This window comes from Podarcis liolepis, assembly GCF_965112155.1.
Source record: "Podarcis liolepis genome assembly, chromosome: 3".
NCBI lineage: Eukaryota > Metazoa > Chordata > Lepidosauria > Squamata > Lacertidae > Podarcis > Podarcis liolepis.
The window spans coordinates 60477746-60502517 of NC_139557.1; the positions used below are offsets into that span (position 1 = coordinate 60477746).

General features: G+C 42.4%; 1 protein-coding gene and 1 long non-coding RNA gene across 20 annotated transcripts in view; one reads left to right on the forward strand and one right to left on the reverse strand.

Annotated features, from left to right (window-relative positions):
* EPB41L2 (erythrocyte membrane protein band 4.1 like 2) overlaps positions 1-15546 on the reverse strand; it is a 76321-nt gene extending 60775 nt beyond the window's left edge. For 4 of the 19 annotated variants that reach the window (XM_083498059.1, XM_083498072.1, XM_083498067.1 and 1 more), the window contains exon 1: positions 15440-15539. Coding sequence is in view for 3 of the 19 variants with exons in the window: in XM_083498060.1 (XP_083354186.1) it covers position 15129 (1 nt within the window). In the remaining 16 variants the exon portion in view is untranslated. Of the gene's footprint in view, positions 1-15128; positions 15152-15224 lie in introns of those variants that run through there. The other 15 variants (XM_083498065.1, XM_083498056.1, XM_083498054.1 and 12 more) reach the window with 9 other exon arrangements.
* A 97-nt stretch (positions 15547-15643) lies between these two features.
* Positions 15644-20740, forward strand: LOC310704575. Its single transcript, XR_014524891.1, has 4 exons — positions 15644-16330; positions 18135-18247; positions 19371-19462; positions 20507-20740. It is a non-coding gene; the product is annotated as an uncharacterized lncRNA (long non-coding RNA).
* The last annotated feature ends 4032 nt before the right edge of the window (positions 20741-24772 follow it).

Genomic DNA, 24772 nt, shown 5'->3' on the forward strand with positions numbered 1-24772 from the left:
GTTATGTGAACTGGCAAATGACGAATTACATTTGCCCTGTAGATCAGTGCAGCAAATAATCCAAAATTTGCAGGGCAAGCCCAAATGATACTTTGCCAGTTAGAGTATACTGCAATGACAAAATTGGAAAGAAGGGACCAAGTGCAGAAACTTAAAGCTCATTCTAGGTTTATTCATGTAGCATGAAACAAGTTTGATATTACAGCCATCACTGCCACAATAGTAGTGTGTCAATCATAGTCAGAACTATCAGAACTGTTTCAATCAAACTTATGTAAACTATAAATTCCTGCCTCCATAGAAAACAAGTTCTGTTATAACACAAGTGGAGGGGCAACAGGTTTTGTTTGGTCTTGGTAGCCAAAAAAAAAGTTTGTGGTCACCTGGATCCTACTATTCCCTTAAGTTAGAGTCCTGTCCCTGTGCTGCAAAGCTCAGTATAAAGTCAAGGATAATCCCTGCTCCTTTACCCAGACTGGGTCTGGGAGGGGAGATATTGCTCACATACAGATTGCAAAGAAGAATTTATTTGTAGTTCTTCTGCCAAACAAGTCTTAGGAAGTCTGCCCTTAAATGAAAGATGAAGTCTGACCCACTAATTAAATTCATATGGACTTTAATCACAACGTGCAAGATTCTATATCAGTTCCCCATAAAAGCCACAGGAGTGCCTTTTGCAGCTCCCAACATCAAACTAAAAACTCAGTTTTTGAATCCTTCCAGATCCAATGTGCCACAATGCCCCATATTTCCTTTTCAGGGAATATCTGTGTATATAAAGCAGACTTCTACATTTTCATTCATCACAGCAAGTATAATCAGCACCTAGACTTCCTCACACCTTTAAATTGGCAGAGGTGGATGAAAATCATACCAACAGCTGCCCTGTGATCTCCAACTCTAAGGATGAGAGGAAGTCTAAGGATTGCTTATGTGCATGGGATCTGCCTCAGCCCAGTATACCTGAAGGAGTGTCTCCACCCCCATCGTTCTGCCCAGACACTGAGGTCCAGCTCCGAGGGTCTTCTGGTGGTTCCCTCACTGTGAGAAGTGAGGTTACAGGGAACCAGGCAGAGGGCCTTCTCGGTAGTGGTGCCCGCCCTGGGGAATGCCCTCCCATCAGATGTCAAGGAAATAAACAACTATCCGACTTTTAGAAGACATCTGAAGGTAGCCCTGTTTAGGGAAGTTTTTAATGTTTGAAGTTTCACTCTGTTTTTAATGTTCTGTTGAAAGCCGCCCAGAGTGGCTGGAGAAACCCAGCCAGATGGGCGGGGTATAAATAAATTATTATTATTATTATTTCCTCCAAGCAGTCAAACTATTAAGCAATCTGGCTTCCTTTCTTTGAATGGTGACCATGTAACTTCCTTAGTTGCTTGGAAGTGAGACACATTTAGGAAGACTACATCTTCTTGTTTTTGAGGTTGAAAGAATTTGAAGCTAATCTTGGGCATGACACTACTACCCAGATCCTCAGTTCTCTTGTATTATACACAATATAAAGGCAGCATGAATTAAGTCATATTATTAAACAGAAGATTAATTCCAGGACAGCTGTTACCTATGGTCACATTCTAAAATCCTAGGGTTACAGAACTCAAAAGAATAATCAGCACTGTAGCTTGATGGAATCTGAACAGATAATCCATTCTGAAAACACAGTAACAGAAAGAACAGACCAAATAAAAACCCACACTACAAAAATACTGGAGCAGCGGTTTATTCTTCTCTAACTGATCAGGAGCAAAGCAATAACTATTTAATTGCAACATTCAGAAAAAAAGAGATAAATAGATTTATAGATCTAGGTAAAAATAAACAAGTTGCTACTACCCAGCAAAACTTTGCTACTGTATTGATTGCCCTTTTCCATAGTCAAAGAGATGCAAGCTAACACATGTTGTCTGGAAAAATTACACAGGATGAAACAGTTTGGCTATTACTACTTAAAGACATCTGCAGAAATGAGGATGAGGAATGCCATGACGTCTGATGGTACAACTAGAGGAGCATACAGGTGTGTTTCAGGTATCATTCAAAAGGTTGCATTCAGACACATTAAACCAGTTTAGTGCTACATAAATAAGCCTCAAGCCCTGACAAAACTCCTTTTCCATTTGGCCCCCATCAACAGTTTTATTTAATTAATAATTTGTTACATTAGAGTGATACACTGAAGTTCACATTTATATACATTTACAATAACTTTGCAATAAATATAAAGCATCATATGATTGTACATGGACTTGGCATTTGTTATTCCAAAATATTATGAAAATAGTCAAATAGTTTTACGGAAAAGTTTTCTGATTATTTAGTAAACAGGAGTGGACAATATTTGTACCCCGAAGAACAGCAAACAGACACATTTCCTCCCCTCTCCATACCCCCATCAGTGCACAAGGATGAGGAGATGAAGCTTCCCTTCCTAATGCATTCTTTCTTCTCCCCTCTACTGGCACTAGGAACAGCTAAGAACGATTTGATTGTAAAAAGGTCAGGGAGTTGCTTTTCTACAGTATATATAAGCAAGACAACTTAGAATCCAATGACAAAGCAGCTCTCTTCCTACAGAGAATTTCAGAATAAGACCTTGTGACTAATGAGGAATCCAAGCAATTTACAGACTTGCTCTTTAATTTTAAATTTAGAAACTGCTGATATCTTGGTAATTTATGTCAAGTCATAACCATCACATGAGGAATGGTTAGAAACCACACTTAAGATTCTGAATATTAATTATCTTTATTGTAAAGCTTTGCTTTCAAGATATTGAGGAAGGAGAGTAAGTCTTTAGAAAATGTCCCTCTCCTTCCACAATACCATGAAATCCAGAATCTAGATAGTCATTGATCGACAGTAATGCCTTGCTTATGTGTGACAGGACAGGAATTCAAGCAAAAGCAGTAACATTTCTTTAAATCAGACAACCTAGAGTTGCAATGGGAACGGTTAATTTAAGAAGGCATAGCATTTTAGCTATGAAGTACTGAAAATTGGGGACGCGGGTGACGCTGTGGGTAAAACCACAGTGCCTAGGACTTGCCGATCGTATGGTCGGCGGTTCGAATCCCAGCGGCGGGGTGAGCTCCCATCTTTCGGTCCCAGCTCCTGCCCACCTAGCAGTTTGAAAGCACCCTTAAAGTGAAAGTAGATAAATAGGTACTGCTTTATAGCGGGAAGGTAAACGGCATTCCGTGTGCTGCGCTGGTGCAGGCTCGCCAGAGCAGCGATGTCACACTGGCCATGTGACCCGGAAGTGTCTGCGGACGGCGCCGGCTCCCGGCCTCTAGAGTGAGATGAGGGCACAACCCTAGAGTCTGACAAGACTGGCCCGTAAGGGCAGGGGTACCTTTACCTTACTGAAAATTGAGCTAATATTTTTTTTAAAAAAATTAAATGTATATCCCACCATTTCTCCCCCCCCCAAAAAAAAAAAACACAGCATGGGACTCCTCAAAACTACCTGATTATCCATACTTGCTTGCACAAAGCTTACATGGAGGTTAAACTATGGACAGTCTTTACTGAAAATTCATTATGTTTTGTTTGGGGGCAGTTATATGACAATGAGCATTCATCCTAATTTTATACAAGGTGCTTGTATATCACAGAATCATAGAGTTGGAAAGGACCCAAAGGTCATCTAGTCCAACCCCCTGCAATGCAGGAATCTCAGCTAAAGCAACCATGACAGATAGATGGATCTTTCCACTAATCATTTGTTCACCCTACACTTTTCAGTGCATTCCCGTTACTTTCCTAATTGCAAGAAGTCAAAATTTTAAAGTGGATCGGTTGTGCGAGGATGATAGAAAAGAAAAATGTAGCTGGCTGCTGCAGGAGGACTGCAGCAGGAGAACAAAAGCTTGAAAAAATTATGCAGGCCAGTAATTTTTATAAACCTACCCACAAGGCCGTTTTACTGACTTGCAGTTTGGCTGCATCTTCCTAACGTTACTACTATCAACAGAAAAGCCTCAAATGAAGGCTGAGAGTTAGACTTTAGAGCCAAACAAATATATTTTTCAATAACAGTGCTAAAGTAACATGAAATCCAAACAAAAGGCTAGGAGACAAAATCCAACATAGGGAAACAGGCTGTAAATGAGAATTCTTCAAGTAGACTATTGATATAAAGCATATTACCTGCTTGGCTAGTATGGTGTGACAGATTTCATTTTAAGTTCTTAAGCTTCTTTAGGAACTCTATGAAGACAGCATGAGTTTTTCGAAGTATATTTTGTACACAAGGCTAGCTTTTTACTGCTTACAAAATTTTAAATCAAGAACATACCAAAAACATAAGAGTTTAAGAGGAGCCTGCTGAATCAGTCCAATGGTCTGTCCAGCACCCTGTTCTCACAGTGGCCAACAAGATGCTTGTGGAAAGACTGCAAGCTGCCCCACCTGCGATTCCCAGCAACTGGTATTTGAGACATGACGCCTCAAACAGTGGATGCAGAATATAGCACTAATATAGTGACTACTAGCCACAATGGCTAGGTCCAGGGGTCAGCAACTTTTTTATCAGGTGTCCGGTCCACTGTCCCTCAGACCATGTGGGGGGCCGGACTATATTTTGAAAAATATAAATACCATGGAAGCCGGTCCCGCAGCTGCCTCCAGACCTGGAGGAGGAACGCACTCTGCACTTGCTCAGGAGCCCACTCACTGGTTGACGAGCAGCAGCTGCTCCATCGGCCCATGCCCAGAGCACGCACCATGCACTGCGGCCCGTCATCCGAGGTCAGGTCGGCAGGCAGGCCGCAAATTGCCCTCCAACTGCTCCAGCGTGGCCGTCGAGCACGTCACCAGCGGCAGTGGCAAGCCGGGCGCCATGCTGAAGCCCTGCAACGCGCCTGTCACGTTGCCCATGGTGCACCCCACACCCGCCTCTCCATCCATGGCTGCGCCGGGTTTACCTCAGCACGTGGGCAGTGAGGAACTTCCTGCAGCCAATCCGAAGCAGTGCCAGCGTCGCAGAAGTCAGTCTCCGCACAGCGAGGTGTCCACGGCTTCTTTTCAAGGAAACGCTGTGTCAGTTTAGCACAATGCGGGGACTGACCAAGCGGGCGGCAGGGTCTGTGGGCCGGATTTACGAGCCTGGTGGGCCGCAGCCGGTCCCTGGACCATAGTTTGCCGACCCCGGCTAGGTCAAAAGTTTAAATTATGTTTCAATTGTAGCTTAAAATGAACTTAAGTATGCTCCACTATTTTCAGAAGTGGTATTAAGGGGTGATACAAGGTCGTTTGACCACATGTCCATGTTTTCATATGTCTTCCCCGAGTAAAGTTCCAGTCCTTGCATTTTTGTTCTGTTGAGCTGCTGTTTTTAATAGCTCTTTGTCCGATATCTGTCCAGAGCAGCACTGAACAGCCTTTGGCCTTTCAGATCATATTGTTGGATTCCAACTCTCATTAGCCCCTATTAGCATGGCCATTGATCAACGACATGGCACAGCTACATGTGGAGGGCCACAGATTTCCTACCCTTGATCCAAGGGAAGCAAAAGTGACCACAGTGTTAGCAATTCCATCAACAAAATACGAACATGTCCCCATGAGTTCTGAAAGGAGTGAAGGTGTTTTAAGTTAAAGTGGTTAACTCCTGATTTAACTCCAGCATTTTGCCTTTATGGCGGAAGAGGCTCAGGACACCATACAGATTAACATCCATAGTATTTTCAACACTGGGCTCCCGCAAAATGAAACCATACATTGGTAGTTACTCTAAAGCTCTCATATATAATACAATATCTAGGCATTTTCAAGACTTTTCCATGTATTTTATAATATATTACACCTTTGAAATGAGATGAACCAAAACTGTTTCCATCTAAGAATCAAGCATTTTTCTCCTCAAATATTTAGAACACAATCTCTTGCAAACCTATGAGAAAATATATCACTCCTGCAATTCAAAATCTTGCAATGTATCCTTATTTTTGTATATCAAAATGCAAATTGATCAGTAAGTTGTTTCTTTAGATGCTCTCAGACTTGCACATACACTGTCCAACATGCATTGTTACTTCCAACACTTACTGAACAGTAAAAATAAATAAAAAATAATCATGATGCATTAACAACATTTCTCAAGTGTTTGAGAAAAAACTACTTACGCAAGTAAAAGGAAACGAAAAAACTATTGACAGGAAACAAGAGAACAGTATATTGATCATACAGCACTATGCTGACAACTGTCTGATGCTGCAGTTTAGATAACACATGAAGAGTCAAAAGGTTGGATTGCAAACCCAGTGCTTTGTTTCCTGAAGCAACATGCTTTATCCTTGCATTCAGAGTCTATCTGCTTCATAGCCATGGGGGGTGGGGATTAAAATTACACTCTCCATTTATCACAATGGTACATACAGAATGGGAAAGGATCATGCAAAAACTTGTAGTATAGCATATATACCTACTAGATTTGGAGTTGAGAGACCAAAGTTCAGGTTCCCTACACAAACATGAAACACACTGGGTGACATTAGTCTACTCACTCTCAACCAGGTGGTGGTTGTTTTTTTAAGCTACCTAAAACAGTGTTCAGTGGAACTTGCTCCAGAATAAGTCTGAATAGGGCTGCAGCCTAAGTTACAACAAGTACACTCTTAGCAGAACCCCCCCCCCCCTTTCTGAAGAGAACACATGTTAAATAAAATTACTGTACTAAGGTGACTTAAATGTTATCATATCTACTGAAACTATGTAGGAAAATCCTATTTTATTACATTTACATCACATTTACTCTGCTACAATCAACTTCAACAAAGCACAGAACCTGAATACCAATATTCATTACTACTTGCTATTTTAGAAATCTAAAAAAAACCCCACCAAAAACTTCTAAACTGCCACTTGACTTAACTGCAAAAGACAAGGAGTGCTGAGAAAGTAAGGGTTGGGTGAGAATTCATTTAATAATGATTTTTCTTTCAAGCTGCTTCTCATACATATCAGGAGGTACACACAAATCTCTTATAGCATTCATTCACTACTAATTTATAAAGAAAATATTAAAGCAATTCCGAACAGTTATATATAAAACTGCTACATATATAACTTTACATGGTATGTAAGTTGCAGGACAATTTTATATATACCCCAATTTCCAGCAAAACCACCTAATGCCTGCACCACTAGGAGGTCTGATCCAGCTAAGCAACTTGAAGTCTTAAAGTGAGGACCATTTAGTACAGATTAACTAAAATTGATTGCAATCGGTGGGCACCTACCCCCAAAGTAGATCCTGAAAAACTGAAATCAGTCTGCTAGTGTGAGGCACTCTAAAAGTATTGACTTTACTAATGCTGCATTAGCCAAAACACAAAGAAAAAAGGCTACCCCCGCATAAACAGCAAAGTGATTTTAATACTGCTCCCTAAGCATAAAGCTTTCAAATAGGAAGATAGCAGCATTGAACTCTACAAAACATAAACCACTTTAAACATTACCTGGAGCACATGAAAACATAAAGGTAAAAAATCACAAGCACAGAAGCTTTTTTCTCTTCCCAAAGCTCATGAGAAATATCCAGAGAGACGATAATAACACCAAGTCATGCAAAAATATGAAGTGGCTTTTATTAAAAGGATTTATTTAAGGGTAAAACAACCTATTATGTCTAAATTTCCACAGTAGCAAAACAGAAAACAATGGGTGTGCCACATTTTTTAACTATAAGAGAAGCATTTTTTAATATTCCATATGCACACTTTGAGACTTCCTAACAAACTTATATAGACTCAGATTGTATATTCATCAGTCATTTTAACCAATTTAAATCAGTTTTACTAATTTTTTTTCTGAAAGCAGCAAAACAGAAAAAATGCCAAAGTATCCTTTCATTCTACTCAGTATCTAACGCAAAATATCTGCAGAGAAAAAATAACTCATTTCTATTAAATAACGTATTTCCAACACTGAAACATGAGTTTTTCCCAATTAAATAGCAAAGCAGCATTTTCATTTGAAACAGTAATCCAAATGGTAGAGATTCATCGAATCATAGAGTTGGAATGAACCCAATGCAATGCAAGAATAACAGCTAAACAATCCCCAAGAGATGACCATCCAGCTGTTTAAAAACTTCCCGCTTCCAAGGCAGTATGTTCCACTGTCAAACAGCTCTTACTGTCAGAAGTTTCCTAATGTTTAGTAAGAAACTCCTTTTTTGTAATTTGAATCCATTGGTTTGGGTGCTACCCTCTGGAGCAGCAGAAAACAAGCCTGCTCCATTTTACATGTGAAAGCACTTCAGATATTTGAAGACTGATAACCTAGCAGTTCGAAAGGACGTCAAAGTGCAAGTGGTGGGAAGGTAAACGGCGTTTCCATGCGCTGCTTTGGTTTTGCCAGAAGCTGCTTAGTCATGCTGGCCACATGACCTGGAAAAACTGTCTACGGACAAACGCTGGCTCCCTCGGCCAGTAACGCGAGATGAAAACCACAACCCCAGAGTCGTTCGCGACTGGACCTAACTGTCAGGGGTCCTTTACCTTTAACATATCACCTCTACCTTCTCTTCCGCAAGCTAAGCCCACCCAGCTCCCTCAACTGTTCCTCATAAAGCTTGGTTTCCAGACCCTTAATCATCTTGGTTGCCCTCTTCTGCACACATTCTAGCTTGTCGATATCCTTTTTAAGCTGTGGTGCTCAGAGCTGGACACAGTACTCCAGGTGGGGTCCAACCAAGGCAGATTAGATTGGTACTATTACTTTCCTGGATATGGGCACTGCGCTTTTGCTGCTGCATCCTAGAATTGAATTAGCCTCTTTTCTTTTTCTTTTTTCTTTTTTCTTTGCTGCTGCATAACACTGTAGCCTCATGTTAGGCTTATGGTCTACTAAGAGCCTTAGATCCTTTTCACATGTACTGTGTTAAGCCAGGTGTCTCCTATCCTATATTTGTGCATCTAATATTCCTGCCTAAGTGCAGAACCTTACGTTTGTCCCAGGAGATATGATTAAGTATTCACTTTAAACAAAATGAAGTACAACAAAGCTACTGTACTTAACTGGAAAAAAAATATTTATTACAATGCGGGCCTCAAGTAGAAAGATATTTCAAGTCTCTTTGTTTTTTAAGGAGTAGGGGAAACTACATCGCACTGCAGTCTAAATCATTGTCGTTCTGATATTTCTGTGTTCAAATACCATCTGAGCATGTAATGCACAAGAAGTTAATGTTTTAGGCTTCAAAGAAATCACAGCCTAAATTACAGCTAGAAATTTAGTGCCTCTGAAACTGAGCCACTAGGTCACATTCAATTGGTCACATTCCAGAAGCACTACACTGCCACGTATGCAGCATGCCTTATGTTCAATAACTCTTATTGTAAACAAAGTCAGCAGCTGGATAATTTTATAGTAAATTAGATGCTTCATGGCACTTGTTGCCTAGGTAATGTGCTTAAATATAAAGACTGTAAATAGATTTATTTTATTATGCATGGAAACCACGGGTATGTCAGAATTAGACATACTAATAAATGACTTTTTAAAAAAAAAACAAAAACTTCAATGACCCATAATTCATTAAACACATTGAAACTGTTTCACTTTTAGTAAATGTAGTTGGGGGTGTTTGAATTTGCAAAAGGGCACCGGAACAACTTCAAAAAAGAGAAACAAAAATTGTGCTATGAAAAAAAATAACAAAACTTCCTAGTTTTTCCTGAGATGTGCTGGCTTTAAAATCTGTTTTTGCTCATGGTTTTGCTAAACAAGAGAACAATCTTAATAATTCAGTGACTGACACAGAAATTTACAGAAGCTAAATCTCAAAGTATAGTGAGTGACTCTGGACTCCCCTCTTCCAGGTTAGCCACGTGTGAATGTGCACACTCTCCCTACTTTGAGGCAATGTCTTTTTTGCTAAAAAAAAAAAAAAGTGTTTAGGGATACAGTGTTACCTCGGGTTAAGTACTTAATTCGTTCCAGAGGTGCGTTCTTAACCTGAAACTGTTCTTAACCTGAAGCACCACTTTAGCTAATGGGGCCTCCTGCTGCCGCAGCGCCATTGGAGCACTATTTCTGTTCTCATCCTGAAGCAAAGTTCTTAACCTGAAGCACTATTTCTGGGTTAGCGGAGTCTGTTACCTGAAGAGCATGTTACCTGAAGACTATGTTACCCAAGGTACCATTGTACTCTCATTTTCCTACTGATATTGAAATGCTGCCCTTTAATGAGGCCAAACTTAGATTCACAAAATGTTTAGGGGTATGCGGACCCCTAGAAAAAAGCAATGCTTTGAGGTATGTGCAAAGCACAGAACTTGGGGAAAGGGGGAGTAGTAACGTTTATGGTGGTTCATTTGTGACCTAGCAGTCCCATTTGTTTATTTACGTACTTCTTGGCCCACATTTTTACATTAAACATATTTGAAGATGTTTACCATAGAACTCTAATACCATAGAAGTTAGTTCAAAGTCACAATCAGAAACTCAATTTCCTTTCTATGATATGTATTAACACACAATTTATCATTAGCACCTGGGCGCACACACACATGTACTACTCTTATGAATGCAGTCAATAACTTTTAAAATAATTAGGGACATAATTGTAAAACTGTCATTCTCTGAACTACACATCCCTTTTTCTGTTCCACATATTCTCTGGTCACACTAGTTTTGCAGGTTTCTACAGTGCTCCAAGATATAACCGAAAAAAGGGAAAACAGCTCCTAGCAATGTGAACAGCAATGCTGCAATGCATGTGTACATTTTGGTACGACTGTCATGACCATCCACTGAATAATGCCCCTGACAATTAACAACTTTTCCAGACCCACCCAAAGCAGTTTTGGAAATGTTTATGCCAAGACTTCGACCTTTTTTTCCAGTGCATACCAATTCATTCCAGAAGACATTACCTACACTGATTAAACTCAAAAACTGCAAAGTGAAAACACACAGATGAACAAGACCAAGCAAAGGCAAATATAGTTTATTCTGTACTTTTTTAATGTGTGAGCAATAAGAACATGGACACAAAACAACTACTATTACCCAGAAATGCGTGGTGACTAATGATCAATAGATCTAGGCCAGGCCAATGCCTGAATGGATGACCAGATGGGAACAACATGTAAGGTGCCTTGCGTTCCATGACAGAAGGGAGGTGGTATACAAGTGTAAATGAAATGAAATGAAAAAACTAAAATAATATAATATGGCACAGTAACTGAAGTGTGGTATTGCTGACACTAGGAAGCTAGGGAAACAGGCTATCTCCTATCAAACCTTATCTATATTGATTTATAGGAGAACTTAATTTTTTCAAGATCAGAAAATGTAGCTTAATTTCTGGCAGGGAAAGCCAATGTGGTATCTTCAGGTTTGTGCCTTACAACACCCTTCATCCATGAGCATGAGAATGCTGGCTGGGAATGGTGGAAGTTGTAGTACAAAATTATTTGGAGAGCCTGATTTATGGTATCCACCTTTAAACACATAATGCCTATATACAGAGATATTCACCCAAAAACCATTCTACTAGGCACCCACAACAGAAACTTCAGGCACTTATAAGCAAGAGTGACTATTCCACAGAGCATGAACCAGCAGATAAATGTGGGGTAGAAAACTGTGATGGAAAGGGGGTGGGACATTAGTTCTGTTCATGGTTCTCAGAAGCCCACCTTCTGAAATGAAATACCATTCGCTCCTCCTGGGCAAAAGCTTCACCTCTTAACTTCAGTGCACTTTGCCCACAGAAATTCTTTAAGATCATCTTTTCCACAGTCCCCTCTCACAGCCCGCCCAACTCCTTCCATGGAGTTGACCGGAATAGCAGACTTCATATGCCTGTCAAATATCTAAAGCACCAGCATTGTGATGTCTGGCAGTCATCTCTATCCCACTTCTCACCTTCTAGAGGGAAATGAGTGTTAGTCACCTCCAGCATCCTTGTCTAAGTCCCTCCTTCCTTAGTCTAGCTGTTAATCATTATCACCACAATCAAATTGCATAAAAAGTGATTATTATGCCCACATACTTTCTTCCTTGCCTTCCCACCAACTTCAGAGGTTACCCAGGGCAAAGATGACCATAAGAATAAGTTTTGCTATGTTAGGTTTTCCTAATACAGTATAGGATTAAATACAAAAATATTATTTAGTGTTTTCCTTTTGATTTCACCTACTTACGGTTCCTCCTCCAGCTTTTAATAAACACACTGCTCAATCTGATTTCTGTACTGCTTCCCAAACACACCCAAAGGCTGTTAGTTACACACACACACCATTGCTTGAACCACTTGAGCTACACTACTGGGCTAAACTGCATGAGAAACTAGGAGAGGGATCAAATAGAAATGTCAAGCAGCAGACTTTAACTAGCAGTCTCCTACTCCCAGTAGACTTCATAAGTCAGTGGGAATCACTCAGCTTCTGTTCTAGGTAATAAGCAGGTGATGGCAAGAAAGAGAAGTAACAGTGCACTCCTTGCCAGTAGGTTACATTCATTTTCCCACCATCCTCTCTAGAAGGTGGCACTAGCCTCTTTAGAACTGCCTCACTTTCGTTGTCAAGCTCCAAACAAAGCTTCTTACTTACAGATCATACTATCCAGATCACCAGCAAAGCTACAAGTTTAACAAATCCACATGCAACTCTTATCTCAAACTCTTTATCCAAATACAGATAGGTAGCCGTGTTGGTCTGCCATAGTCAAAATAAAAAAATTCCTTCCAGTAGCACCTTAAAGACCAACTAAGTTAGTTCTTGGTATGAGCTTTCGTGTGCATGCACGTGTATCTGAAGAAGTGTGCATGCACACGAAAGCTCATACCAAGCTCATACCAAGAACTAACTTAGTTGGTCTTTAAGGTGCTACTGGAAGGAATTTTTTTATTCTTTATCCAAAATTAACCCTCACATGTTGGAGCATCCTAGCCTCAAAGACCTAACAAAACAAAACAAAATGTCAAAATCACATCCATATTTTTTAGCTTATCATGACCAATATTTTTTAAAAAGAGAATATGGCTATGCTATGCTAGGCAGACACTTAAGACAAGTGGAAATGAATTCTTTCCATAGTTGCCAAATCATATTCTAAAAAGCACATGGGCACTTGAGTTATGGTGAGCAGAAGTTAATAGTATTTTATAAACAGCCTTTTAGCATTTCCAATTTGTGGGAGATGAAGTGGACTTCTTCCTCAAATGTACAACAGAGAAAACTTTACCACTCCACCTCTAGAATTAGATGGAAACTTACTATTGCTGAATGGAATGGTACTGTTTACATGAACAAGTATTGTCACAGCCCTATTGTAAAAGCCCTATTGCAGCTTTTGGATTTGTCATAATGGGCCAACACAATATGTGTATGTGTATATTGAGGAATACCAAATTTAGCCATCCAGCAATCTTAAAACTGACTGTGAGGAGTGTTTCTACCATATAAAGATAATACTTGAGGGGGGCATACACCCTAACTCCACCCTATTTTGCTTCAAGTGATCAATGAACATACTCAGCACACCTTAAAATTAGAGCATGCTGTCTTTAGAACAGCTTTGAGTAACCATGATGTTTGTGGTGTTTTCAAAAGGGAATAGGGGTAAACGGGCTTCAATACAAGCATGTCAAAAGATCATTTTGGGGGGCCTAATCTGGCCCGCGCGTCGATTTAATCCAGCCCCTGTGGCAGTTTATTTCCTGGGGTAAAAAACTCAACAACTTCAACCCTAATAAAAGCTCAACAACTTGGTTGGCCCTCACTTCATCAAATCTGGCCCTCTTTGAAAAAAGTTTGGACACCACTGCTTTAATGCAACCTATTTGCAACCTACCACATTCTAATCTAATTAAGTCTGCATAATACCTCCTGCGTCCATTTTAAGCTTTTTCATCATGTCCACTTTCCCCACCCCACTCGCTACTTCGCTTCGCATCCCATTTGCTCTGAATAACCTTTCTCGGTATACCAAAATCAGTACGCTGTGACTTTTTAGTTGGTGCCGATAAAGCTATCACCCACCGGCAAGAGCTTTAGTTCTTCCCACTAAATGGGCCAGGGCTCCCCGCCCACCAATCACCGCAAACACGGGAGACGAGGCTACACATAAACACATCGCGTTACGACGCAGGTCACAACAGTCCCGGCGGCCTGCAGGGGGCTTCCAGGACAACGAATACGTCGGGACTCTCGGCCAGGAATCGGCATCCCAGAGCCTGGCGCTCATTCCCGCCCCCACGCGGATCACATTCCCGCGTCGTGGCGCGCGCGTGGGAGGTGATGTAAACGAGGGAAATTTGAACAAAAGGTGGAGACTGACGGCTTCCCGGGGGGGGGGGGGAGCGGCTCAGCTGAACCCTCGGCAGGAAGGACGAGAAAGCCGCTGCTGGGATTAAAAACCTGCGGAGGGAAAGAGGGCTTCCCTCTCCCGCCCCGCACACACCCAAACCCCGCTAGGCAGGATGCCACACGCTGCACACACCCCACGCTTTGGAGAGGGGCAGGAACACGCGGTGTAGCGCCGTCTCCCTACTCTGCTTTTGCATCCTCCTCCCTCCTCAGCGCCACAGTCCCTTCCCCTCGCGCTGAGGGAGGGCAGCGGATTTCCCGAGGAGGAAGGCGGCGGCGGCAGCCCCAGCGGACGTGCATCTTCGCCTCAGAGCTGCTCTTCCCCCCACCCACGCTATCGTCGTCTTCGCCGCCGCCTCTCCTCCCTACCGGGGCTGCAGGCAGAGGAGGCTTGACCCCCCCCCCAAAGAAAATTCCCCTCCCACCTACTCCAACCGCGAGGCGACTCCAGCTGGAGCCCCACATCACCAGGGGCAGAGAGGAGGCGGCGGAGCGCGAAGAGCAGGAACCCGCGCCCTCGTCGCCGCCTCCCTGCCGGCCGCCCCCCCGGGGAGCAACTCCGCCGGAACTGAAAGCCAAACGGCGGCCGGGAGAAGGGCGGCTCGTGGGTGGGGGGCAGAGCAAAAGCCAGGCCGAGTGTCTATGAGGAGAAAACGGGGGAAGAGGGACCCGGCTCCGTCAAGAGAGCGGCTGCTGCGCTTCGCCTACTTCCCCCTCAGGCTCACTCCGCGTCCCTTTCGCTCGCTCGCAGCCGAGGAGAGGAAGGGAAGCGGCGGCGGCGGCTCCCCAGCGCCGCCTCACTCGCTCTCGGTTACGACAGCGAAGCCCGCCAAAAACAACCCAGCGCTGCTACGTCCCGCACCAACTTTGCCGGCGGCGCCTGTAGGGCTTTCCTACCTCCTCCGCGGGCTTCCTCCTCCTCCTGCCTCTCGCTTCCCCGTCTGGCCGCTGCGCCACCGCCTCCCTCAGCCTCATTCGAAATTGAAATTCCCTGGCCAAGGCCGTCAGCGCGGCTCCAGCCCCCCTCCCCGCGTCCCGGCCTCCGCCTGCAGCCCCGCCCCCGGTTTTGACCCTCGGCCAATCGCAGGCTCCAGAACGACGGCCAGCCCCACCTATTCCCTCTTGGGTGTTGTGTTTTTCCTCCCCTCTCGCGCTCTGCCCATCAATCGGCGGCCTCTGTTCCTCTTGCTCAGCCACCCTCCCTTCGTCCCGCTCTTTCTAGCCACGCCCACAATGGTCTTCAGGCGGCTTGTAGTTCCGAGCTGCCCCGCCTTCGCGCTCCTTCGCTCGCGGTCCCCCCTTTTTTTTTGCTGTTGCATAGACGGGGCTGGCCCAGGAAAAGAAATGAAAAGAAAAGAAAAAACAACTGTGCGCTCTGATATGGGCAGGGATTGGTTTGGTGCATGTGAAATCAGTGCGTTTTTAGCGGCGCAAGAAATACGTTTCGCATTAAAGAAAAGCCGCAGACGGAGATTTGCATGGAAGTAAAAGGCTTCCTGTGTCGTTTATGTGATCCATCATGTTACAGGTTAAGGATTTCTTGCTTGCCTGGCATTTTGAAGGAGCTGCCTTTTGTTGACCTGCAGTTTTTATTCTTTTATGATCGCTACTGTTCACTTTTTGGTTTTATGATGGTTTGTGTTTTGCTTTTATTGTGGTTATTGTACATCTCTCTGAGGTCTGTTTGCTGGACTTACTTTTATGTAAGCCTGCAATCTTAGACATATTTAAGGCTAATTAAATTTAGCAGAGCTGCTGAGTGAACAGCAGTGCCTAGGATTTCAGGCTGGAATCCAGTCCGAGATGAGGACAAACCATCAGCAGTGCAGGGGATGTTTAAGATTCTATTTTAATAGAGTGTTGTTTTATATAACATAGCAGCCCAAACATTCAGTGGTGCCACAGGTTAAAACAAATTCATCATGCAAGTCATCATGTATTCACGTCAATCCAAAAGATGGAGGGATAGCTTCATTGGTGACCTCCAGAATCCCAAACAGGAGGTCAGGGAATAATGAAATACAATTTAATATTAACTATTTTTAAGCACTACATTCTATACAAAGGTGATAATATTTCAGACAGCCCCTGCCTTCCAATTCACAGTCTAAATCGGATGAGTGTTATGGGAAAGGGAAGGGAGATTAAAAACAGGATGTGATATGCTGAGTCCAAAAGAGTATATCAGCTAGGAAAAGCTTGAGAAAAGTTCTATCTGTGAAGCAGGAATGCAGCTTTTAACAATTCTTGGTCCTCTGGACTCGTTATCACCAGGTTGCTTTCCCTTCACTTTTGCAGTCACAGAGCACTTTATAGTTGTAGAATTCACACTGCAGACAGTGGAAGCTCCAAGAACAGTTTATCCTCTGGCTGATAATCAGAAACAGGTTGTCTTTCCCCATGTTTCTGTGTATTTTCAAGAAAATTGACCCTCATAGAACCTTGCTTGCATTTGACTTTGTCTTTACCTACTCCATGAAATATAACCATACCTTACCTTAAAGGTAGAGGGACCCCAAACCGTTAAGTCCAGTCACGGATGACTCGGGTTGCGGCGCTCATCTCGCTTTACTGGCCGAGGGAGCCGGCGTTTGTCCGCAGACAGTTTTTCTGGGTCATGTGGCCAGCATGACTAAGCCGCTTCTGGCGAAACCAGAGCAGCACATGGAAACGCTGTTTACCTTCCCTCCAGAGTGGTACCTATTTATCTACTTGCACTTTGATGTGCTTTCAAACTTCTTTACCTTACTTGTCAGCAAACACCTTTGCTGAACCAAGTTAATGTTTTAGCTGTAACTATAGATTAGGGCACACTGCTTAATGCCAATTTACTTCTCTGAGATTATAACCTCAGCAAAACATGAAAACTGAGCTTATCTTTTTCACCTGGAGCAATATTTTGTTCTGCCATCATTTCACTAATGGGCAGGCTGATCCTAGGAAAAAGACGGCTGGGCTAATAGGACGCTCATGCTGTTGGTTCCTGAAGGGGACCATCAGTGGCCTAAAGGAACTGTTCCTTTTAAGGAAATGCAGAAGATTCAGAAGATAAAGTATTTATTTACGTAGCACATAGTTAAACTATGAAACCTGCTCCCACAGGAGGCAGTGATGGCCACCAACTTGGATGGCTTTAAAAAAGAGGATTGGAAAAATGAATGAAGGATAAGGTTGCTAGCCATGATGGATATGCTATGCCTTCATGGCTGGAGGCAGGTGCATTCCAAGGAACAACACATATTATTGCCCAATGATTGCAAGGTCTCCAGTGGCCAAGGAGATCAGCAAATGATGCCTATAGGTACAAGCTCTGGAACATCACCCAGATGCTCCAGTCTTCTGGTAGATAAAGCAGAAGAAACCTATAAGCAGCCCATTTGCCAAGGAAATGTCAGATCCAGAATGGGAAGAAAGGACTGCAGTTCTACTTGAAAGAAGTGCCAAAAGAACATAAGAAGAGCCCTACTGGATCTGACTACATGCATATGTGCTGACCAGCCCATGAGAAGCCCACAAGCAGAGCCTGAGTGCAACAACCTTCTGTTTCATCTTACCCGTGGCTGATGGGATATTATGGCGTACCCTCCAAAGCTACATGTCATTTCTCACAGTTGACCTTGAAACAGAATTAAGTGCTGTGCTCTGCACATTAATCCTACTTTGAGCACAACTGTGTCTTTTGAATTGAAGAAGAGTAAAGTGATTACTTCTGAATGGGCCTCCTACAGTAATACTTGGCACAGTTTGCACTTGTGGTTGTGTCAACACAGCCTATGTGTTTTGTCTCCACATTTCTGTTTTCCCCAGAGCTTGAAGAAGCTCAGGAAAAATGGCAGGAATGTTCTACAGCTCTGGCCCTGATTGTCTCCAGAAGCAGCAGAAGCAGCTCTTTCTCCTTCAGCGATCATGAACTTTTGAAGGTATGAAAGGAGAAAAGTCCCACCCTGATCTTTTCCTCTTATAGCTGCTTTGCTGCGCTGCGCTGCTGCAGCTGCTGATGTTTTTAACAGCATCAGCCTGAGCAAGTTTAATTGGCGTAGGGTTATAAACAACTGGAGCTGGGGGACCCTTCTTTCAATTAAATCTCCCAAGCATAGTGACAAAAGCAAGATGTTTTTCCTGGATTAGGCAAGGCCAGAAAGAAAAGGAAGCATCTTTACAATTCTCTTCCCTCTCTTTCTTCAACCAACTGTCCTCTTTAACAGCGTGCAAAGAGTACTGGGCTTCAACTGTGCCTTCTACATCCAACAGCCGATTTTTACTCCCTTTCCTTGTGTTTTTTAGGCTGTTTGGCTAGGCTGCGACTGTGACCCCTGGCTTATGTAAAGGGGGAAAAGAACCACAGCAGAAAAGTAAACAGTCTAGCTGTCAGCGTTGTTGGTTTAAATGACAATGCTGTCTCCATTCTCTTCCACGGGTCTCATTTATGCTTCAAAAATGAGGAATTTATGAGCTGTAAAGGGAGTTTCTGGTGAATGCTCTTTCCTAACAACGCACACCACAAGAAAACATTTAAGCTGTAGCTCTATGAAATTGTTATCTGGACACATTTTGTTTGAATCCAGTGTGACTTTGCTCTTGAGTTTTCAGGGTGGACAAAATGGGAATAATAATTCCAAATGTCCTTGAGCTATGAAATTCTATTATTTTTTGAAACTATTGGGTTTTTAATAGATTTTTTAAAAAATCTAACGGTGATATTCAACTAAGTGGAGGGTAGACCCACTGAAATTAATGAACGTCACTAACTTAGATTAATTAATTTCAATAGGTATACTATGAGTAAAACTTTGTTGAATACAGCCCTATATTTATACCTCTGGGTTTTGTTTCTTAAGCAGCTGGATTGTATGCTGTGCTTTATTCTTCGCTAACCTAGTACCCTCCCAACGTTTTGGACTACCAAGTCCCGTCAGCTTCCATCCAGCAACAACCTATTTAATGGTTCCAAACATGGTAGGGCAAGCTGTCTGCTTACACAGCGAAAGGTGTGCTTCCCTTTCACAAGATCAGATTCCTTATTTTGTTTCTTATACATACTAGGTCAAGCAACCTCTGCCTGGACTTAGATAGGCATTGGCGTCAGAGAACCAATGCCCTCCATTAACCAACCATACAGGCTGGAGATATGAAGGGTGAGCAGACAAGTACTATTTTACCAGACGAATGCAAGATCCTCATTGTGTCTTTTCCCAGCTCCACCAGTTGTTCTGTGGCTTTCCCCCTGTGGGGTTCACCAGGAATTGGGGTGAAGTTCCCTCCAGTTCCAGTGGGAGTTTTATTTCTTTTTCATCCCAATAGCTGGGTGAGGGGGGTGGGATTTTCATCTGGATCATGACCCCTCCCTGTGTGCTGGCAGTCCACACCTACTCTTAAATAAATAAATAAATGCAGTTCCAGTTGCATGCTACACGTTTCGCATTACACACATGTTGGCCCTCTCTCTCCTTTTGAGCATCCACCTCTCTTGCTAGGCCATGGTGACCTGTACTTTTGCTCCCTGGGCTTCACCAGCCTGGGGCTGACATCCCATTAACTATAGCTGAGCAAGGTGAATTGCTTCTTGATACGGAGTCTAGCCCAGCCGTTCCCATGGCTCCCAGCTACAATTTGCCTCTATTCTCATATACAGTTCTATCTCAGTCATGCAACCTACTCTTCCGTTTTTCTCTCAGGCCTCGGAAAATTTTTGGGCAACCCTGGGTCAAATGTGACTGTCTTTATGGCACTCCTTCCCATTTCCACACAGCTAATTATTATTAATAGCTGTACTCGTATTATGACAGCAACAAATGAGCATTTGCAGCTATTAAGCATTGCTCATGGCAGTGTTGGATGCTAGTAAATTGTGCACGAGAAGTTCAAGGTGCTGTTTTGACTTGTAAAGCCTGTGTAAGTGGTTTTTAAAACGGGTCATATGATACAGTGCTTTCTCCCAGCAAAGCTTAAAAGAGCCGATTTGTGGAGAGAGGGTTTTTTCTTAAAAGAGAAACAGATGGCAGGGTGTCTTGATGTTAGAAATTCCATCCTATTCTTACCCATGTACTGAAGTCCAAGTTGTTAACCGTCATAATATTCCACAGGATTGGAGGGAGTGTATGGAAATCAAAGGCATTTTAAAAGGGAAAAAAGTTTCCATTTTTGTCCTGTTTTAAGAGTTTGCTTTTTTCCTTTTACAGACACCCAGAATAGTCACCAAATCAAATTGCAATAAAATGGTGGACCACCACTTAAAGCAGTTCTGTCAACAAGGCTCATAAAACAATACCACAAAATAAAAATTAACAATTAAATACTGTATTTTTTCATGTATTGGACGAGGTTTTTTGACACAAAAATCATGTCAAAAAGCTGGAGTCATCCAATACACGGATAGTGGCATGGAGGGGAAGATGCTGTTGCGCGCAGGGAGCAATCTGGGGGTTCTGGCTGGCGGCGCACAGCTTCCCCCGATGCCACTGCGTGCGGGAAGCACTCCCTGGATCATTTCCCGCGCACAGCAGCATGGGGGGAGAGGCTCAACAACTCTGGGCCATCTCCCCTCATTTTCTTAAAATTGAGTCCCCCCAAATAGGGGGGTGTCTTACACACGGGGGTGTCTAATAGACGGAAAAGTACAGTACTTCACACTATTTGCAGTACCACATTGCCAACCCTATAGCTCCCTGCAACCAACATTTTGAAGAGCTTCCAGCTACCATATTAGCTTACCTACTCTTTAAAATCTTCAATAGATGCCAATTTCTCTGCCCCTCCCCACCTGCTGAACAAAGATGGTCTCCCCAAAACCTGCATATTTTGGAATCGTTTCCCAGAAGTCAATTGTTTGATGCCTGCTTTGTTAACTTTTAGGCATCACATAAAACCAGTCCTATTTTCCTGAGTTACTGTTATTGCTAGTTAATGTTTGCATGGATATTACAGCTATTACTCCTTTTATTCTTGTTGGTTCTTTATTGTTGCTTTACGGCAGCAAGGTTTTGTTATCTAATTTGATAGCTGTTAATGTTACAAGCTTTTATTGAAAAGGTTTATTCTCAAAGTTGGGGTTCAGGGCCAAAGTTTCAATATTTTCGTACCCAAGACTCAAATTGACCCCAAACATGCATCTGGGGACCCATTTCTTAATTTCTTACCATATATTTATATGTGGTTGTCCCACTTGAAGACCCAAAGCCTTAGGGTTGCTGTTTTACAAAAACCATGCTTCCTTACCTTTTTTACAGCAAATGATTTGAAATTGTTGTGTGAAATGCACCATAGTCCTGCAAGTATTTTCCCCCCTAACATTGTAGCACCCTGCTTGTGGTTAACGCTTAGCTGGAATGAAATATTCAACGCAGCAATAGAGAAATTAAAATAATTATTTATTTGTCAGACAAATAAATGAGAGGCACAGTGGTATATGGTTACCAAGCTCTGGCCTGGCTTCCTGCCATTATGGCCAGCCCTTATATTCCCTTAATCCAGCCCCCTTTGCTCCTCCTGTGGCTGCCTCTGTCCAATCAGCCTGGTTGGATTTCCTATTGGCTGATTGCTAGAACCAATCACAAAAAGATACACCCATATCCTTCTGTCCTTATATGGAACACAAAGAGCTATATATTGTTACATCTATAAATGACAAATAAGTAGTAATATATCTTACATGTGTCTCAACAAGGAATCTTAATTACCAGCTCACCTCTTGCCCTCCTTGCCCTATTGCCTTCTAAAACAAATGGTTAATCTTAAATTTTTATCTTAAACATATGTCAAGGATCTTGAGTTTCACATCAACATTGAAAGATCTCCTTCATTTGAAGGTTTCTAAACAAATGTCTGACAGCTAATATATCAGGACTGCCCGGACGGCGTCTTCCTGTCTGGCAGGGGGGCTAGGCTGCTGGCTGACTTAATTACAAAATACAACTCTTCTAGCATTTGTTAAATCCTTTGCATAATTACATTTAAGGCAATATATTTAATACACAACACAGGTAGCCTCTTAAAAGAAGAAGAAGAAGAAGAAGAAGAAGAGTTTGGATTTGATATCCCGCCTTTCACTCCCCTTCAGGAGTCTCAAAGCGGCTAACATTCTCCTTTCCCTTCCTCCCCCACAACAAACACTCTGTGAGGTGAGTGGGGCTGAGAGACTTCACAGAAGTGTGACTGGCCCAAGGTCACCCAGCAGCTGCATGTGGAGGAGCGGAGACGCGAACCCGGTTTCCCAGATTACGTGACTACCGCTCTTAACCACTACACCACACTGGTGTATAGAATAAGAATAAGGTCTTTGTAAAGTAGAAGTAGAAAAGGGAACTCAGTAAAAAAAGGAACACAGTAAAAAACCGCTTTAAAAGAAGCCTCTTCAGTTTACATCCCCCCCCTTCAGCCAGCTGCTTCAGCCAGCTGCTTTGTTTTCATTAGCTCTTCCCAACATTTATTGCCCTTAAACTCTCTCAGTTTAAGAAAGAAACAGCTTTAAAAGACTTCCCAAAATTTCTGCCAGCTAAATGCTTCTCCATTTGGTCTTGGCCTTTTTAACCTTGGAAAGAAGATCTGGCTCATTTTACTGGGAGGCACATTGGCATTATTTTACTATTTACCAACTATTAATTATGTTTATCTCTGCCTTTTTTATCTTCTATAACATGTAGGGTCAGTGTCCTTTTACTGTAATTTCAGCTTTTACGACTTTGAGAATTGTTTTCTGCTATCAATCAAGGGGCCCCTTGTCTAGGAAGAAAACACTGTCAGTGTTTTCTTAAGCAGCTAGCCTTCTTGCCTGGCATGAAACTTTTAAAAATCTAAGCCCTCTTTAATATACAAGCCCTGATCAAACATTAATAAAATGCAGGCTTATGCCTGATGCCTCAACATAACAGCTGTATGTACTTATTATATGTACGTATAACACTCAGCAAGATAGCTCAGTCGGTAGAGCATGAGACTCTTAAACTTAAGTTCATGAGTTCAAGCCCCACGTTGGGCAAAAGGATTCCTGCTTTGCAAGGAATTGGCCTCGATGACCTTCTAACTCTATTATTCTATGACTATGATCCCTTCTAACTCTTATTATTCTAAGACTATATAATATATAATTATATACAGCGGTACCTCAGATTTTGAACGTCTCCGGTGATGAACATTTCGGAACTCAAAAGCCAAAAATCCAGAAGTAAATGCTTCCGTTTTTGCACCTCAGAACAGCTTCCACTGAGTGTTTCACAATTTTCTCAACTACATTTGCAGACCACCCTTTGTGCCTTGGTTTTCGAACATTTCAGAACTCAAACGGTCTTCAGGAACAGCTTCCATTCAAAAACCAAGGTACCACTGTATATCATAACTAATACAGAATCAAGGGCATGTGACACTTCAAGTGCTATGAGTAAATAGTTACTCGTTTTAAGCATGGTGAATGGTTTTAAGCATGGTGAATGGTTGTGCGTGACCTCATATGTACTTCATAGTAAGTCATAAGGAGATCGGTATGATTTACTCTCAGGTAAGTGTGTAAAGGACTGCAGCCATTGCTGACAGCCATTTTTCAACTAATAGTTCAGAATCCAGATCGGCCATTTTTCCCACCGTCCTACAACACACACAAACACTGGTTGTTTTGAAAAGGGTTGTTTATTTGGAAAACCTCTCATTTTCTTTTTCTTTTTTTTTTAAATTTCCCCCTTCCATTTTGAGCCCCATTATTATTGGATGGAAGCAAAGTATAGGCTATTGTTGAAAATAGTCTCTGTCCCTAACTGTGGAGGGAAAACGAAGGACTCTTGGATTTATACATACACATGGGAAAAAATCCAACACCGAATCATCATCACATCACATCATATGCAGACTTTTATTTTAGGGGAAATACTTTGCAACATTTGAATGTTCATTTCCCCCCGCATGTACACAGATCAGGAAGGCTAAGAGTAGTAACATTAACATCATGATTCTATATATGTCTACTCAGATGTGAACCCATTTGAGTTCAATGGGACTTACTCTCAGGTAAGCGAAGAAAGGATACACACACACACACCTAACACTTAAAGAGGTTTCCTGATTCTGTAACTGCACATATTATTCTGAGCAGCTTGTATGACGGAAAGTACAGCACAGGCTTAGAAGCTGCTTGTCCTTCGGTGCCTGCATTAACACCATTATCTGCTTCCCAATCGATGTTGCGCACATTAGCTTGGCTTAGGGGTCTGTTTACACTGCTACATATTTAAATAACTTCACTAAATCAGCCTGGAATGACTGGGTCAGTTGCTGTGAAGAACGATGGCTGCTATTTTATATGTAAGGCAGCTCACCTTGCTTTAAGAAGAGAAGTGCAAAACCGGGAGCATATGTCAAACCAGGGGGCTCACAGCTGCTTTTTCTTCAGAGTTAAAGAGGCCAGTTTAAGCATGCATTTTTGAAAGCAGGAATTACGTAACATGTAGCTTGGCCCTAAG